The following is a 14,310-nucleotide window of genomic DNA, read 5'->3' on the forward strand; positions in this document are numbered from 1 at the left end:
TGTGCTTGCTTGCTCTCTGCTCCACCTTGGGGCTAATCTCATTGTTGCTAGCCATAGCTGTGTTGCCGTCTGATGTTTTGCCTCTAATTGATCCTCTGACTACCTTTAATCTCATCTAATCTGTGCTGCCGCACTGCTCTCTCCGTCATCAGCAGGCCAACAGAGAGACACAAAATGCAGACGCAATTGCTGTGCGTCTCTTTCAGGCACATAGTTTATTACACACACTCATCATCAGCCTCTCGTACAGAACATATAGGTTTGAAAACTAACAATAATTCTCAAATTTAAAAAAAAAGGTCTTTTTGTAGTGTTTTTAAATTGCATTTTGTATTGCACTTTGTATGATTCATAACTTTAGGTAATTTATTATAGTTAAATATTTCAAGCATTTAGAGGGCTTGTAGAAAGGCATTTACCCCAATTACCCAAGTTTCTATTTTAATGGTCAGGAAAATGTTCTGCTGAATGCTTCCTGGCCCACAGGCTGATGATATCTATACAAAGTAATGGGAGGAAAATAGTTTTTTCATCAATGTTCGGTATTTGCACTTATATGTTTGTGGTGCTCTGTGGGATGAAATACAACTTGCAGCTGCCTCTTGTGATGAATCAGAGCGGATTCTGCACAAACATGTTAACAATTTATTTGTGTGTAAGCAGATCAAAGAAGATGACTCTGAATTTTTGCAGTTTGATGGGGTTTTTTATTGGTTTGAATAGTACCATATAACAGCTTGGCAAAAGTGGATCCAGGTCCCTTGGAATAAAAACAAGCTCATAATAAATATATTTTGGTGGGAAACACACAGCGACATATTTGAACACAAGTTTAGCTTGATGGGGGACTTCTAGCTGCAGTATGGTAATCTATAAACTTTTAGAATGAATGATTAATGGCAGAAAAAACAATGGGGTGATTATGAACAATAAAAAGCTGAGCTTTAATTATCTCACAATGATTATATTCTATGGCACAAAAAGCCATCCAGTGGTGTGCAGAGCTTCCACAGGTTCTAATGCCCATCAGCAGCTTTGGAGTCTGAACGAAAAATGTATTTATGGCACAAATGAACAACCTTTGCAGGAATGTGTATGGTTGTATGTATCCCGAGTTGTAGCCATCATTCTTATTTGTTGCTCAAAATGTTTCTGTAAAATTAAACTGCAAATGGAATATTTCAGAACCCCATACATGCACACGCCCACACACCCAAACACACCTTCAATCCATCAGTGGCAGGCCCGTTCTTGTATCCCCACAACCACCTCCCCTCTTCTGCTCTAATAGCATATCAGGTTGCCCCACTCCCCCGGCCAGTGGCAGCACCTCCATTTCCCCAGTGCTGTAATTACTTTAGGGAGTTTCCGCGTGGGCAGCTACGCAGAATGGCGTGTGCGTGTGTGTGTGTGTGTTTCTGTTTATAAGGATTAGTGTGTGTGTGCGCTCTTGCATTCGTGCACAAGACCCTGTCAGCATGAGATTGCACTGAAAACATCGATGCATGTGTGAAAGAGCAATTGAGGTACATCAATGTGTGTGTCTGCGTGAGTGAGGGAAGCGTGTTGTTTGTTTTCCAGTGACAGAAGCAGACCCCTGCAGACAGAGTGGGTGATTAACAGGGTTGACGCCTGGAAGGTGGCCCTCTCATTAACAGGGAACGCACATACACACGTTCACACAAAGGAGGCTCTTTTTCTGCTGTCTCCTTTTCTTTCTCTGTTCCTTTATTTCTCTTGTTTAAATATGTTTGTAGCATCCAATTCTTTGATATAGAACATTAAGATTTCAAATATGTCATCTTGAGTTCAGCATACTTTGTGGTGAAACAGCCCTTGGTCGGATATTAACTCTAAAATTATATATTCACTTTAAACTAATGATGCCTCTGTCTACTTTTTGTCCCATCTACCAACCAGCCATTTAGGAACAAGCATTGACTGATACCAAGGTCTTGTCTAGTACATCCTCAAAAGCAATGCCACACATGAAAAAATTGGGAAACTTTATGAAAATTTGTGTGTTTTAAAATATTTGGACAGAATAAACACTATAAAATGAAGAAAAGACCCTTCTGTCAAGACAGTTCTGCCATGAGATAAATTATGACACCTCCACATTTATTACCATGTAAATATCTAATTGCCCACAGGTGCATCACGCCAGTTGTCAAAGATAAGAACATTGTTACTTCAAATCTCATTCATAATAATGTGTAAGTGTGAACGTCATAGTGAGATCAAACGAGCTGTCTGCCTCCAGAAAGAATGTTGTGATGGTTTGAGTCTGGCAAGAGATTTCAAAAGGTTACAATACAATTTAAAGTTAGTCTTTCCTCTGTGCGTAAAACTGTCTCCTAGCGGAGGACAGTCTATGTAACTACCAATAAGTCCGTCTGGCCATTTAATCAAGTTAACCCTGAAAGCAGACTGCAAGATGCTAAGAAAAGCCTCCAGTCAGACTCTTGCCACAGATGATGTGGAAAGACTCTCCACTGTTTTTGAGGTGTGGAAGGAGAAGATCTTTGCTCTTTAAGGAAAACATGAAGGCCCGATTGAATCTTGTTAGAATCAGCACAAAGAGTAGGACATGTGGGATAAGTTACACTAAAATTGAATTATTTGAACATCAGAACAGACAACATTTTAATACATCATTCCAGGAAAAATACCTTCTACCAACTGTGAATCAAAGTGCTAGAAGAGTTCTGGATGAAGCTGCTTTGCTGGAGTAGTAGCAGCCCAGCTCAACATCCTAAAATCCATCACAATCGTGTGTTGAGAGTGCATTTGAGGATGAAAAATACAAATAGAGCCAGAACCTGCATCCTGAAAGAAAAGTAATCCACAGGAAATCCACAGACGATTGGCTAAGAATTAAGAAATGATTCAGCTCTTGACTGAATTAAAGTGCAGCTCTTTATCCTCTTGAGATGCTGTGAAGTGGTTTGAAATGACTGTACATGGAGGACAGTGAGGAGTGGGACAAACTTACTTCACAATAATGTCACAGGCTGCTAAATTGCTATTATATTAATCTCACTGAAGTTACTACTAGCTGATACAATTTCAAATGATTAAGCAATTGTTTTGAATAACTTTCCTGCCAGTTTCTTAACAGTTACAAGTTACTTGCATGTGTAATTTGACAAACTGTACTGGACTATAATCCTTTTTATTATTCTTCAGGCATTCCTCCAACCATTCCAACTTTTCTGAGCAGTTATTGTAAATAATAGGATCATAATTATTGAACTGCAGGAATGTAAGTGCATAGCTTTCAGAGAACTTAGACAGTAGACTCTAACAAATGAGTTGTACATTTGGAATTCAAATTTACAATAACTACAAACTTGATCTGCAACAAGCAATCACTGAAGTTTGATTTCATGTGCAAAGATCACCTGATTTTCTTTAAGTGCCTGTTTATTTTTAAAGTTGTTTTTATTTTTTTGCTTTCTCTGTAGTACTACGAGATGTCCTACGGGCTGAACATCGAGATGCACAAACAGGTATGGTTATTTTAAATCTTAATTGGCTTTTGCATTAAATATGTTGCCATTATTTTATGAAATATGTTACCTGCATGAGTATATGTATATGTATATTTTGTGTACCAGGATGCCTCCATTTTTCCAAATCCATTTAATTTGCTGCAAAATAAATGCTGGTGTCACTATTTAAATGTTTTTTTAAGTCTGTTAAAACACCTGAAGCAAACTAATTGGAGCAACAAGCATCAATAGAAATCAGTAAGCTGGGAGTCATGGCATTTCTCCACTATCACAATCATTTTCTGCAGAAATATTAGTTTGGTGGACGCCTTTAGAACTATAGTTGGTGCTTGATTTAGGCTGGAAGGAAGGAGAGGATTATGTTTACGTATCGGTTTATTTGGTTCAAACTGGAGGAGTAATTTATGCTCAGCCTGTAGGTGGGAGAGAGCGATTGGCCTCTGAAGGGCCAGGCCTTATCGGTGACCTCGTCTCCAGCTGCACACACACAAACACTCGCAATCCCTATGACTGATGGTGCACACTGACAAGCTTATTGGCAGAAGCCAGCACGCTTTGACAAATGGACTCGCACACACAGAGAAAGTAGCAGCTTCCATGATTTAAAGAGCTTCACATTTATGCACCCACACACTCTCAGACGCTGGAAGCCCAAGACGGCCACTGTGATGCATGCAGGTCACATGCACAAACACGTACACACTCAAAGCTGTGTTTGTGCTTGGTTAAAATTCACAAACACAAGTTGGGTGGAGCATTTTGTGTTTGTGCATGTTCCCATCAGGTGTTTTTTGTGCATGTGGCATTGTATATTTGTTCTTGCACTTTTGTATTAGCTATCCAAAATATATATTAAAAAGTAGTAAAAGTCAGTATGTAGGTTGAGACTGCAAGTACAAGTTATAGTGTGCGTGTGTCAGAAAGTGTGCCCTCTTTCATTGGTGCCTCAATTTATGTGTGTATTTCTGGCACGTGTTCAGGAATAACTGTGTGCTATTGTGGTTCTGTGCCCCTGTGTGTGTGCGTAGTTCCTTTGTGCCCAGTGTGAGTGGGTGCAGCGAATGGCTAGTTCCATTAGAGCGTTGAAATTGAAGGGGATGTGTGGAAACGAGTGTCGAGGAGCATTCATGTCTGGGCCTATTGTGCAGAGCCAGTCTCCCCTCTCCTTCTCCTCCTCCTCCTCGTTTTCCTCTCTCCACCGCCATCTCTATTTCCCTCTTTTTCTTTCTTTCTCACACATTGTGAGTTGCCCACAGTTGCGCCCTCTCGATCACTTCTCAATTCAGAATATGCCTCTTCACTCTTTTTGCTTTTTTCGCTCTCGTCTCTCATTTTCATTTTCTCTTCGAGAGAAAAGGCTAGACTGAGCTAGAAATGAAAATGAGACTTTGGTAGAAATAAATAAACTATATATATATTTATACATATATATATATATATATATATATATATATATATATATAATATATTTTTGATACTCATTTGATTTACTACTTTATTCCGTGGATCAAATGTCTGAGACACATATTTCTTTTGTGGTATTTGATTGCTCCAAAGTGTGGACTTAACTGGGGAAAGGAGAAATCAGTTTTTCTGCTCCTCCTCTTAAAATACTTTACAAACTGAACTAAAATGATCAATTACTTTATTAAGTTGAATGTATTATACATGGTTTTACGTTTAAAAACAAAATTAGTCTTTGAAAGGTCGGTTAGAAAATGGAAATTAAAATATTTAGTTGGATCCTTCTGGAAGTGCATTGTATGATTGTATATGTCAAAGCATGTAGACAAAGGAAAGTGTCTTTACAATATTCAGATCAGAAAAGTATAGTAATGCCTCATCGAATGCAGTAAATTTGAAAATCTTTATGTAAACTATTCGACATGCATCTGTTTTGAATTTAGCTGTAGTATTTATAATAGCTGAGAAGGGATGAATCATTTGGAAATTTCTTTTTCTAAAAAAAAAAGATAATGTGTCATGTATACACTTCCATCTGGCAGGAAATAGTCCCACATGGTTCAAATACTGAAGGTCGTCCGAAGACAAAACCAGAACGCAGAGGAAGTCTGTGTAGTGTTACAGTTGTCCGGGCTGCCTTCCACACTTCCTTTAAGCACATTTTAAATCAATTTGAGCATATTTTTCACTCTTCTTCAAGTTCAGTATTACAAAAGATGAAATCACTCTGGATGACTATAAGCACAGCGATCAACAGAAGCAGATTCAACCACTGTCGCACTATGAGCAGCAAATTTTTCATGCTTTGATTGTATATTGTCCAGTTTTTTGTGTAAGACCCATAGTTTTTTTTTAGTAATTAAGTGCTCTAATAGTGCTTAGGGAAAGCAAGAAATATGTAATTCAATAAAAAGTAGCAGTTGTAAAGAAATATCTGAAGGAGAGACCCACTGGGAATAGAGATGATGGCAAGTTGGATCAAAAATACTGAAGCTTGGCAGGAAAAAAACCCAAGATAGCACAAAGGGCACTGAAAAGAGGAAGCTCCATAGATGGCACAGAGCGAGTCCCGCAGAGACATTTTAGAGATGTCAGGGAGATTGTACGTGTAATGACGAGCAGGATAGGAATCGAGTTCTTGATGGGGAGCTACGCTCTGCATGCCTAATGATTGTTAGGAGGCCCTCTCTCTCCTCATCGCTCTATGAATTAAGCTCTAACACAATTACTGCTGCTTTGCATATCTCAGACGGATTGGGTGATTACCAACTAAATGTGATAACAGACCTGCATGTAAGAAAGAAGGGTGTGCACAAGGTAAAAGAATCTGTGCGCCCGCATCTGTGACTGTTGTTTTGCGTTCATGTGTCTTAATTGCCCACATATCCACAATTTCTGGGCGAGGAATGTTGAGTACCTGCAGTATAATTAATGAGGTGAATGGGGGGAGGAGGTGAAATGTCTGTTGTATTAATAGATATGAGATGTTGGAGATATTTTTCCATGTTTGGGAAGGTGGTATCAGATGTTTCCCATACTAATAAGTATGTGAGTGTGTTTTCTTAAAAGGCAGTTTACATTTAATCAGGAGATCAAGTCATTGCACTGCTTGTATTTTGTGTTTTACTTTTCAACAAAACACACTGAAGGATCGAACCAAATCCAAAGTTGATCTACAACCAAGTAATCAGTTATTTGGTCAATATTTCAGAAAAGTGTCAAGTTTGGATCGTCTTCAGTTGTAATTCAAGAGCTGCACCTAAAATGTGAAGTCCATCCAAAAGTAGGAGTTGTCATACGTTAATGTTTTATTGTTACTTTTAGATTTATGTTCAGTTTTTTTTAGGGTTGGCTTATTGTTTTGACATAAGGTAGTTTAATCAGGAAGTAAAGAACATTTCGCTTAATCTTCTTTTGCAATCCTACACTTTCTTGTGCAGCATGTTTGTTTAAGGACATTATTCACACTAGCAGTTTTGTAGGTTTATTAGAAACTTCCATTTTTATTAAAATTATTAAAAGTCTACACCAGATCTCAGTACTTTATAGTTTAACATTTGTACTCTTTAGTTTAGTAAATGTGTATTTTGTCAATCCTCCGTTTGAAGGAATCAGTTATCTAATATCGACTTAATGACTGATACAACTTCTAATAGTGCTAGAATGTTTTTGGCGTGGCTAGATGTTAAAGGATTTGGCTGAGCTAAAGTAGAATTATTGCCACTCTCCACATTGTTCTTTCAGTAGTAAACCAATCCTTTGTGTTACATTTATCTTTTTATTATTGCATCACACTTGAGTATTTGCATTGCACTTCTGAGGTGTAAAGCATGTATAATTATGTAAATGTCATTCAGTTGTCGCCTATACATCTGATACTGCAGCTTACTTAGATAACCTGAACTGCTGCAGATTCTTTGGACTTGCATTGGAAGTGTAAAATTCTCAATGAGCCTATGATTATCTTATTTAACGTAATGCTATGTAAATGCCTTGTCTTTACTGATGAAGACTTAGAGTGACCTGCATGGCATGGAAGCTGAATTAATTCAGCTAATTGTCTGACTACTTGGAGATACTCATAAACTGTGGAGAACATTGAAATTTCAGTCTGAGATTTCCAGCTGATCATAAGTAATATCAGAGATAGGAGAGAATGTAATGGTAATTCAAGACAAATCTTAATCCAGCAGAAGCAGTTGTGACAAATACTAAATGTGTTTAGAAAGCAAGAGGTCTTTATTGATTAAAAATTGAAACTCAAAATCTAATGGCATTGTTACTTGGAGGTTTGTAACAATGCCAGTGGTACTTGCAACCAGTCTGCTTAGTTGTTTTTACTTTTAACCTAATGTTCTGCATTATTTTGGTTCTTTTTCTAGTTTATCCCGCTTTTCTTTAGCTGATCAGCCTTTAGTTTTGATTGCTACTTTGCCATTGAAGCAAATTTTATTTCTAACCAAAGTAGAGCAATGACAATGACTGAAAACCAACAGGAACATCTGACAGAAACTGAACCAGAAACTGTCTAAAGGGCAAATCATGTTTCAGGGTTATTTACGTGCGCGCCTCTATCATTATGTCAAAATCCCGTTTATGTAAACTGTGGTAAGAGAAAAAAGCAGCATTTCTAATAGGATAGTTGGTAAGCTGTCCTTTAGCCTCAGCTTGCATGCACCCACACAGTCTTTAATAATAGTCATAATTAAACACTCTAATTGGAAGCACCTGCATGAATGGATGCACAGAGGACTCGCACACATTTACCCTGCGGCAATGAGGGGGAAACCATGAGACAAATTTACTGGATTTAACTATTTATAAGCTTCTAGAACCCACCAAATATTTATTAATTTGTTTAAAGTTTTAAATTAATTTAGATTTTTGAAGACCTCCTCAATCCTATTGTTTAGTGAGATTATTTGAACCTTTTTAGTATCTGTCTCCTTAATGAGATTTCAGTCTGATTGCTCTGTGTGTCAACAGTCTCCAGTATTGGAACATTATATGATACATTGGTGAACACCCATGTCATTATTTTTATAGATTTTCATGCTCTTGTAAATAAATTACAAATGATTTAAATACAGTCATATAATTAGCAGACAGAATAACTGATTGACAGAATAATTGGACCATTGTCCTTTTAACCAACAGGCTGAAATAGTGAAGAGACTGAACGGGATCTGCGCACAAGTCCTCCCCTACCTGTCTCAGGAGGTAAGCGGCGCATCTCACACATACATACACACCGACGCACAGATACAAAGTCATCACCAACCCCCTGACCCGCAGTAATATTCCTTACATCCTGGAATGAGATCACCCTCATTCCCGCCTCATTATCTCCCCACCTCCATGACCCTTCACTCGGCATCCCACTCCTCTCCTCCCGTCATTCATCATCTTTGGCTTCCCGTGTTCACTTCCAACTCACTCTCCCTGTCACCCCGCCCCAGCCTCCTCACCTCGGCTCTCCTTTGCCATTTTTAATCTGTAACCTTCCTCCCACTTCTCTCCTCCCCCCACTTTATTTTTGACCTCCTCTTTCAGTTCTTGGCTTCCCTCAATTCTTCCGTTGTCTACCCCTTCTTCCCACTCTTCCTTTTGTGGGGGTGGGCTTGTGTGTGTGTGTGTGTCAGTGTAATAAATGGCTGTGTGATTCAGATAAGCCATGCTCTTATCTGCCCACCAGGGGGTTGACCTCCACCTATTAAAGCACACCAGTCAGCCATTCATTCACCAGTGTCACACTAGGCTTTTTGTGGATGCGTGTGTTTGTGTGTGTATATATGATTGAATGAATAGCTAAATGTCCAGAGGGGGAGGTGCATCACCAGGGAGGATTGTCAGGGAGTCTGTTGGGACTGTTGATATTGATCTAACCTCTTAACCTTTCTCTCCCCCTAAACTGACCTCCCCTTGTTTCTCTCTATCTGTTATTGTCCGTCTCACTTTCTCTGCTCCTCCCTCCACTCCTCCTCCACACCGCATCAACACAAACTCCGTCTGCAGCACCAGCAGCAGGTCCTGGCAGCCATAGAGAGGGCCAAGCAGGTCACCCCTCCAGAGATGAACTCCATCATCAGGGTAAGATACTCCAGTCGCTCAGACCCACCCAGGAGTGTGATATTGACTAGAAAAATGCAAACAATAAGCTGAGTGATCAGTTCTATCGTTTGATGGCTTATTTCCTTGTTATACTTCTGTTTTTTATTTTTACTTTACACACTTAAAAACGCTTATGCTCCTCTCATCACAGCAGCCTGATGATAAATGCTAGTGCAGCTCAGCCTTTTATACTTTATGGATAATGGCTGCATTCTCAGGAGGGAACTGAGACTCAATAGTTGGTGGGCTGCCATAAGGTTGGTTTTGTAAAAGTTTCTTCATGTTTTTATTTTTTTTCCTCCTGGGGAGAACAACCAAGTAAAAACTCGCTAAGAATAAGAATACATTTAATTCAAAGTTATCCATAGCCCTGGCAGTTTTCAATTTAAAGTAATATTTTGATTTAAAAAAGAAATTGATGTTAACCTTTTGTAGTGACCCAGACAGAGACAGAGACTTGACTGAGAGTCTAGGGAGCTAAATATGAAGGTAATGGCAAGGAGACCTTCCAACCTTATTACTAAAACTTATCGCTAAAGATAAATGATCAAAATACCAGTGAAAACATGTAAGAATCTTATTGAAAAGTTTATTTAAAAATTTTTTTTTCTTAAAATATTAATTTTTCAAAATTGAAACATTTTGAAAAATATCTGCTTTCCTATCAGAAACAGACTACTTGGTTGATTGAAAACAATTTTACATCTAAATTCTCCAGAAAAAATAAGATTGTTGGCTTAGATATAATGAAATTGTTTGAGGGAAATGAAATTTTCACTTGAAGAAGACGATATCTAGCAATAAATAAAAAATGTGCTGTCAAAATTACCACTGCCGGCAGGCGAAGATGGAACATTCTTGGTGGAGATCAATTTTTATTTAGTGCTTCATGCTTCAGATGTAGGTGTTGGATAAGAACAAAGCTCTGACATGGGATCTGTCTGGCAAGAATGTTGAAATTTGTGGACTATTTTCTGCATGTGAGGATAAGACTTGTGCTTAATAGGGTTGCACTCTGTGTAGCAATTTCTAGATGATCACAGCAACACAATATGCGTGAGGCGAAAAGCTCACTGTTCTGCATTAAATGTTAGCTAATTATGATTCAGACTCTTTATGCCTGTAATGAATCTTTTGGCAGTTGTTGTTTAATGCAGCATAAATAGTTTTATAAGGTACAGAAGGAGTAGTAATGGTCAGGTCATTAAGAAACTACAATTAAGTTGTTTCAATCCCAAAACCACAGATATCACCCACAAGCAACTTTCTCAATCAAACATTGTTGTTGTGATGGAAATCATGGACTTTTTTTCCCAGTAGATTGACAGAATATTAATTATCTGAGAGCTATGTTTGCTATGAACGCAAAGCAGAAAGATTTTGCACAAACTGCAGTTTACCGGCCATCACTGATTGCAAAAGGGGAACAAAGGGGGACAGTGGCTGATTTTCAGACCTTTGTGGAGGTAGATGAGATCGGTGGATAACATTTGTTTCACATGTAGGTATTGGCAAATCACACAAAATCATTAAAATCAGTGCCAATTTATCACTGCACCTATATTTTTTACATTTTATTTCTCAGAATATTGCATTTGTTCCTAATATCATGCATCCATGCTGCTTTCTTGTATCACAGGATGGATTTACTGATGTATCACCGTACACAGCAGTCGTGTGCCACTAAATGGAAGCTACCTTATTTTATTATAGTCTGTAATTCCCCTGGTGAAGATACTGTGAGTCCTTGTGTGGTGTGCTCAGGCCTGTTTGTGATTGAAATATTTCATTTTGTCCTTTTTGAATGTAGTTCTCACCATTAATAGCTGAGAGTGCAGAGCGGTCTGTGATGTTTAAAGGCGACTCATGACAATGAGCTCACTGAATGTGTCTCACTGTGCCTGTCTCTGCAGACTAATGGAAATACACAGGCTTGGAAGTATTTCTATAAATAAAACTATGTTAATTGTGCCGTTCCTTTGTGTTCTGCTGCACTTGTTCTGTGTTTTTAGCTTTGATTCCGTTTGATTTTATTAAAAGCTGCCTCAGTTATCCACAGGTTGTGCGGCTGATCTTATGAATCCTACAATATCAGCACTTTTACCTTGAGACACGTAGCAGGGCCTTATTGAGCTTCTGCATCATGTTGTTTTTCATAACCTGCTTGTTTCTGTTTATTTGTGTTGGCTCTCACCCACCTGCTTGTGTTCCTTGTAGCAGCAGCTCCAGGCTCACCAGCTGTCCCAGCTTCAGGGCCTGGCCTTGCCCATGACCCCGCTGCCTCTGGGTCTGAGCCAGCCAACCCTGCCAGCCGTCACCACTTCCTCCGGTCTCTTCTCGCTGTCTTCTCTGCTGGCCTCCCAGGCCCAGCTGGCCAAGGAGGAGAAGGCTTCTCGTGACGGCGTGGACAGCCACCGTGAGGAGGACGGAGACAAGTCTGACTAGGTCTCGTCTCCATGCGGCTCTTTTATTATAGAGACATGAATTCCCAGATCTGTCCCTGCAGCCTCGCCCGTGGTTGTCCCCTTTTTGACCTTACTCAACATGGGGTTTCTTTCTTCAACGCAGCTTCAGCTTTAGACCCCTAACCTATCCCCTTCTGGGAAAAGCTTTGGCACTCATATTACAGTAACTAAATTAAAATAGTAGATTTTTTTATGTCTTCTGTTTTGGTTTAAGATGGACTTTTTTCTGTTCACTTTAGGGATAGCTTTTTTTCTTTCTTTTTTTCTGATTCATCATCTTTATACTTTAGTTTCTGCATTCTTCTTTAGTCCAGGTTATTTTCCTCCCACTCTGCTCCTCTAGTTTGGCAGGACTGATCCATCAGACTGCATAAATCCCTCAGCTGGTGTTGAAACAAGCAAGCTGTTTAACAAAGAGATCCATTACAAACATTAATACAGGTTTCTTCCAAAATCCAGTCACTTAAAATAAGGTCCAAGTCTTTTGCAAAATGTAACATTCATCTGATGTTGGGGGGGAAACAAGCCCCTTATTTCAATTATCTTAGTTGTTTCCTGACATTATGAGGGGTAGTGCTTTGTAAAAATATTGAAATCTCTTAAACTTTGTTTTACATTTTCTCATGTTACAGCCCCAGACATCAATGCCTCAAAATTAGTTCATAGTTGTGAAGTGGAAATAAAATGACACATGGCTTTTTTTTCTTTTTTTTATCTGAAAAGTATGGTGTGCATTTGTTTTCAGACCCCTCGTCTGTATTGCCTCTACACATAATGTAATGTAACTATTTGTACCTTCAGAACCCACCTGATCAGTGACACCTGTGGCACCTGTAGGTCATTTAATCTCTTTTAAAACAGAACATTAGTGAACGTACAGCGCCATGAAGACCAATGAACACAGCAGACGGGTCAGGGAGAAAGATGTAGGGAAGTTTAACTTTCAGTCTGAATTTATCTCACTTATGTAAAATAAGATTTTTTTTTTCTCCCAGGCGTATGCGAAATTGACTAAAATGTGTCATGAATATATTACATATTATTATTATATGATTATTCATATGATTATTCTTTATGCATTGCCTCAACCTGCGAAATGGTGTCAAATTGTCTCTAATGTGGTCCTTACTATATTTATGTAATAAATATCAGCTGGGAGTAATTAGAAACATAGACCACCTTGGCAACATTAACACCAGAACTGAATTAAGGCAAATTAAACTTAATAGTTTACATGGGAATAAAGCAAGGTTAGATTATAAAAACAGTTGTTTTTTTTTTACTTATGGGAAAATGTCTCGTTATAAGGGGAAAAAAACAACTAGTATTTACTTAAGACAAAACTAACTGTTTAGCAAGATGTAGAAGTTTGTTTTATTTCAAGCATACAAAAATATTTCTACTAGGAACTAGACAAAAATACGTTGTGAGATTTTGTGTTTCTTCGGTGACATGATTAATGTTGAGCTGTTTTGCAAAGAAAAATGGGCATGGTAATTCTCTCCACATGTGCAAAGCTGGTAGAGATGAATCCCAAAAGACTTGCAGACGTAATGGTAGTAAAATCTATTTCTATGAAGTATTAATTCAAGGTGATTGAAGGCAAATGCACAACTCACAATTTAGGATATGTAAAAAAACAAAAAAAACAAACTGTGCATCCTTTTCCTTGCACATAAAGATTTGGCTATGAAAAACATTTTAAGGAGTATTGATACCTTGGTAAGACTCTATACATTAGATTACCCACCCAGTACCTTAACCAAGAGGCATCATCAACCAGAGCTGTGGTAACTTAAACTGCAACCGAAACAACTGAAACCACCTCAATTCTCTGCTCCTCTGTCAGCTTTTTTTCATATTTAATGTGCACTTATATTGGAGCAGACACTAAGGGGAGGGAGTGTGGTGTGTGTTTGACAGCAGAGGGCAGCGCACGCCTTTGAACAATCCTCCTATGAACCAAGGACAAGACAACGGCAGCATACAGGCCAAGTCTGATAGGGAATAGTTTATTTATTAGCTCTGAGCATCCAGTTCATGTACTTATTGTACATGTTGCTCTCTAAATGATCTAATTATGAAAACAGAGTCGTAAATAATCTGTTCTCTCAGATTAAACCTCAAGGTGAAAGGATGTTCATGAGCTTTAAAACAAAAAGCTATGGTATGTTTACTGCCTGCCACGTAATGCAAGCGAGTGGCAACTTAACATCATTGTTCAGTACAAAGTGTCGCATAGTGAGGAGATATTT

At 38.5% G+C, this 14,310-nt stretch overlaps 1 protein-coding gene across 2 annotated transcripts in view; it reads left to right on the top strand.

The window, feature by feature from the left end:
* The window catches only part of tle5 (TLE family member 5, transcriptional modulator), a 33,383-nt gene extending 20,208 nt beyond the window's left edge, over positions 1–13,175 (top strand). Inside the window, exons 4-7 of one of the 2 annotated variants that reach the window (XM_028028559.1) lie at positions 3,468–3,512; positions 8,637–8,699; positions 9,495–9,569; positions 11,811–13,175. In XM_028028559.1, the coding sequence (XP_027884360.1) occupies positions 3,468–3,512; positions 8,637–8,699; positions 9,495–9,569; positions 11,811–12,035 (408 nt within the window). In that variant the 3' untranslated portion in view covers positions 12,036–13,175. Of the gene's footprint in view, positions 1–3,467; positions 3,513–8,636; positions 8,700–9,494; positions 9,570–11,807 lie in introns of both variants that reach the window. The other variant, XM_028028558.1, reaches the window with a different exon arrangement.
* The last annotated feature ends 1,135 nt before the right edge of the window (positions 13,176–14,310 follow it).

This window comes from Xiphophorus couchianus, chromosome 9 (genome assembly GCF_001444195.1).
Source record: "Xiphophorus couchianus chromosome 9, X_couchianus-1.0, whole genome shotgun sequence".
Lineage (NCBI taxonomy): Eukaryota > Metazoa > Chordata > Actinopteri > Cyprinodontiformes > Poeciliidae > Xiphophorus > Xiphophorus couchianus.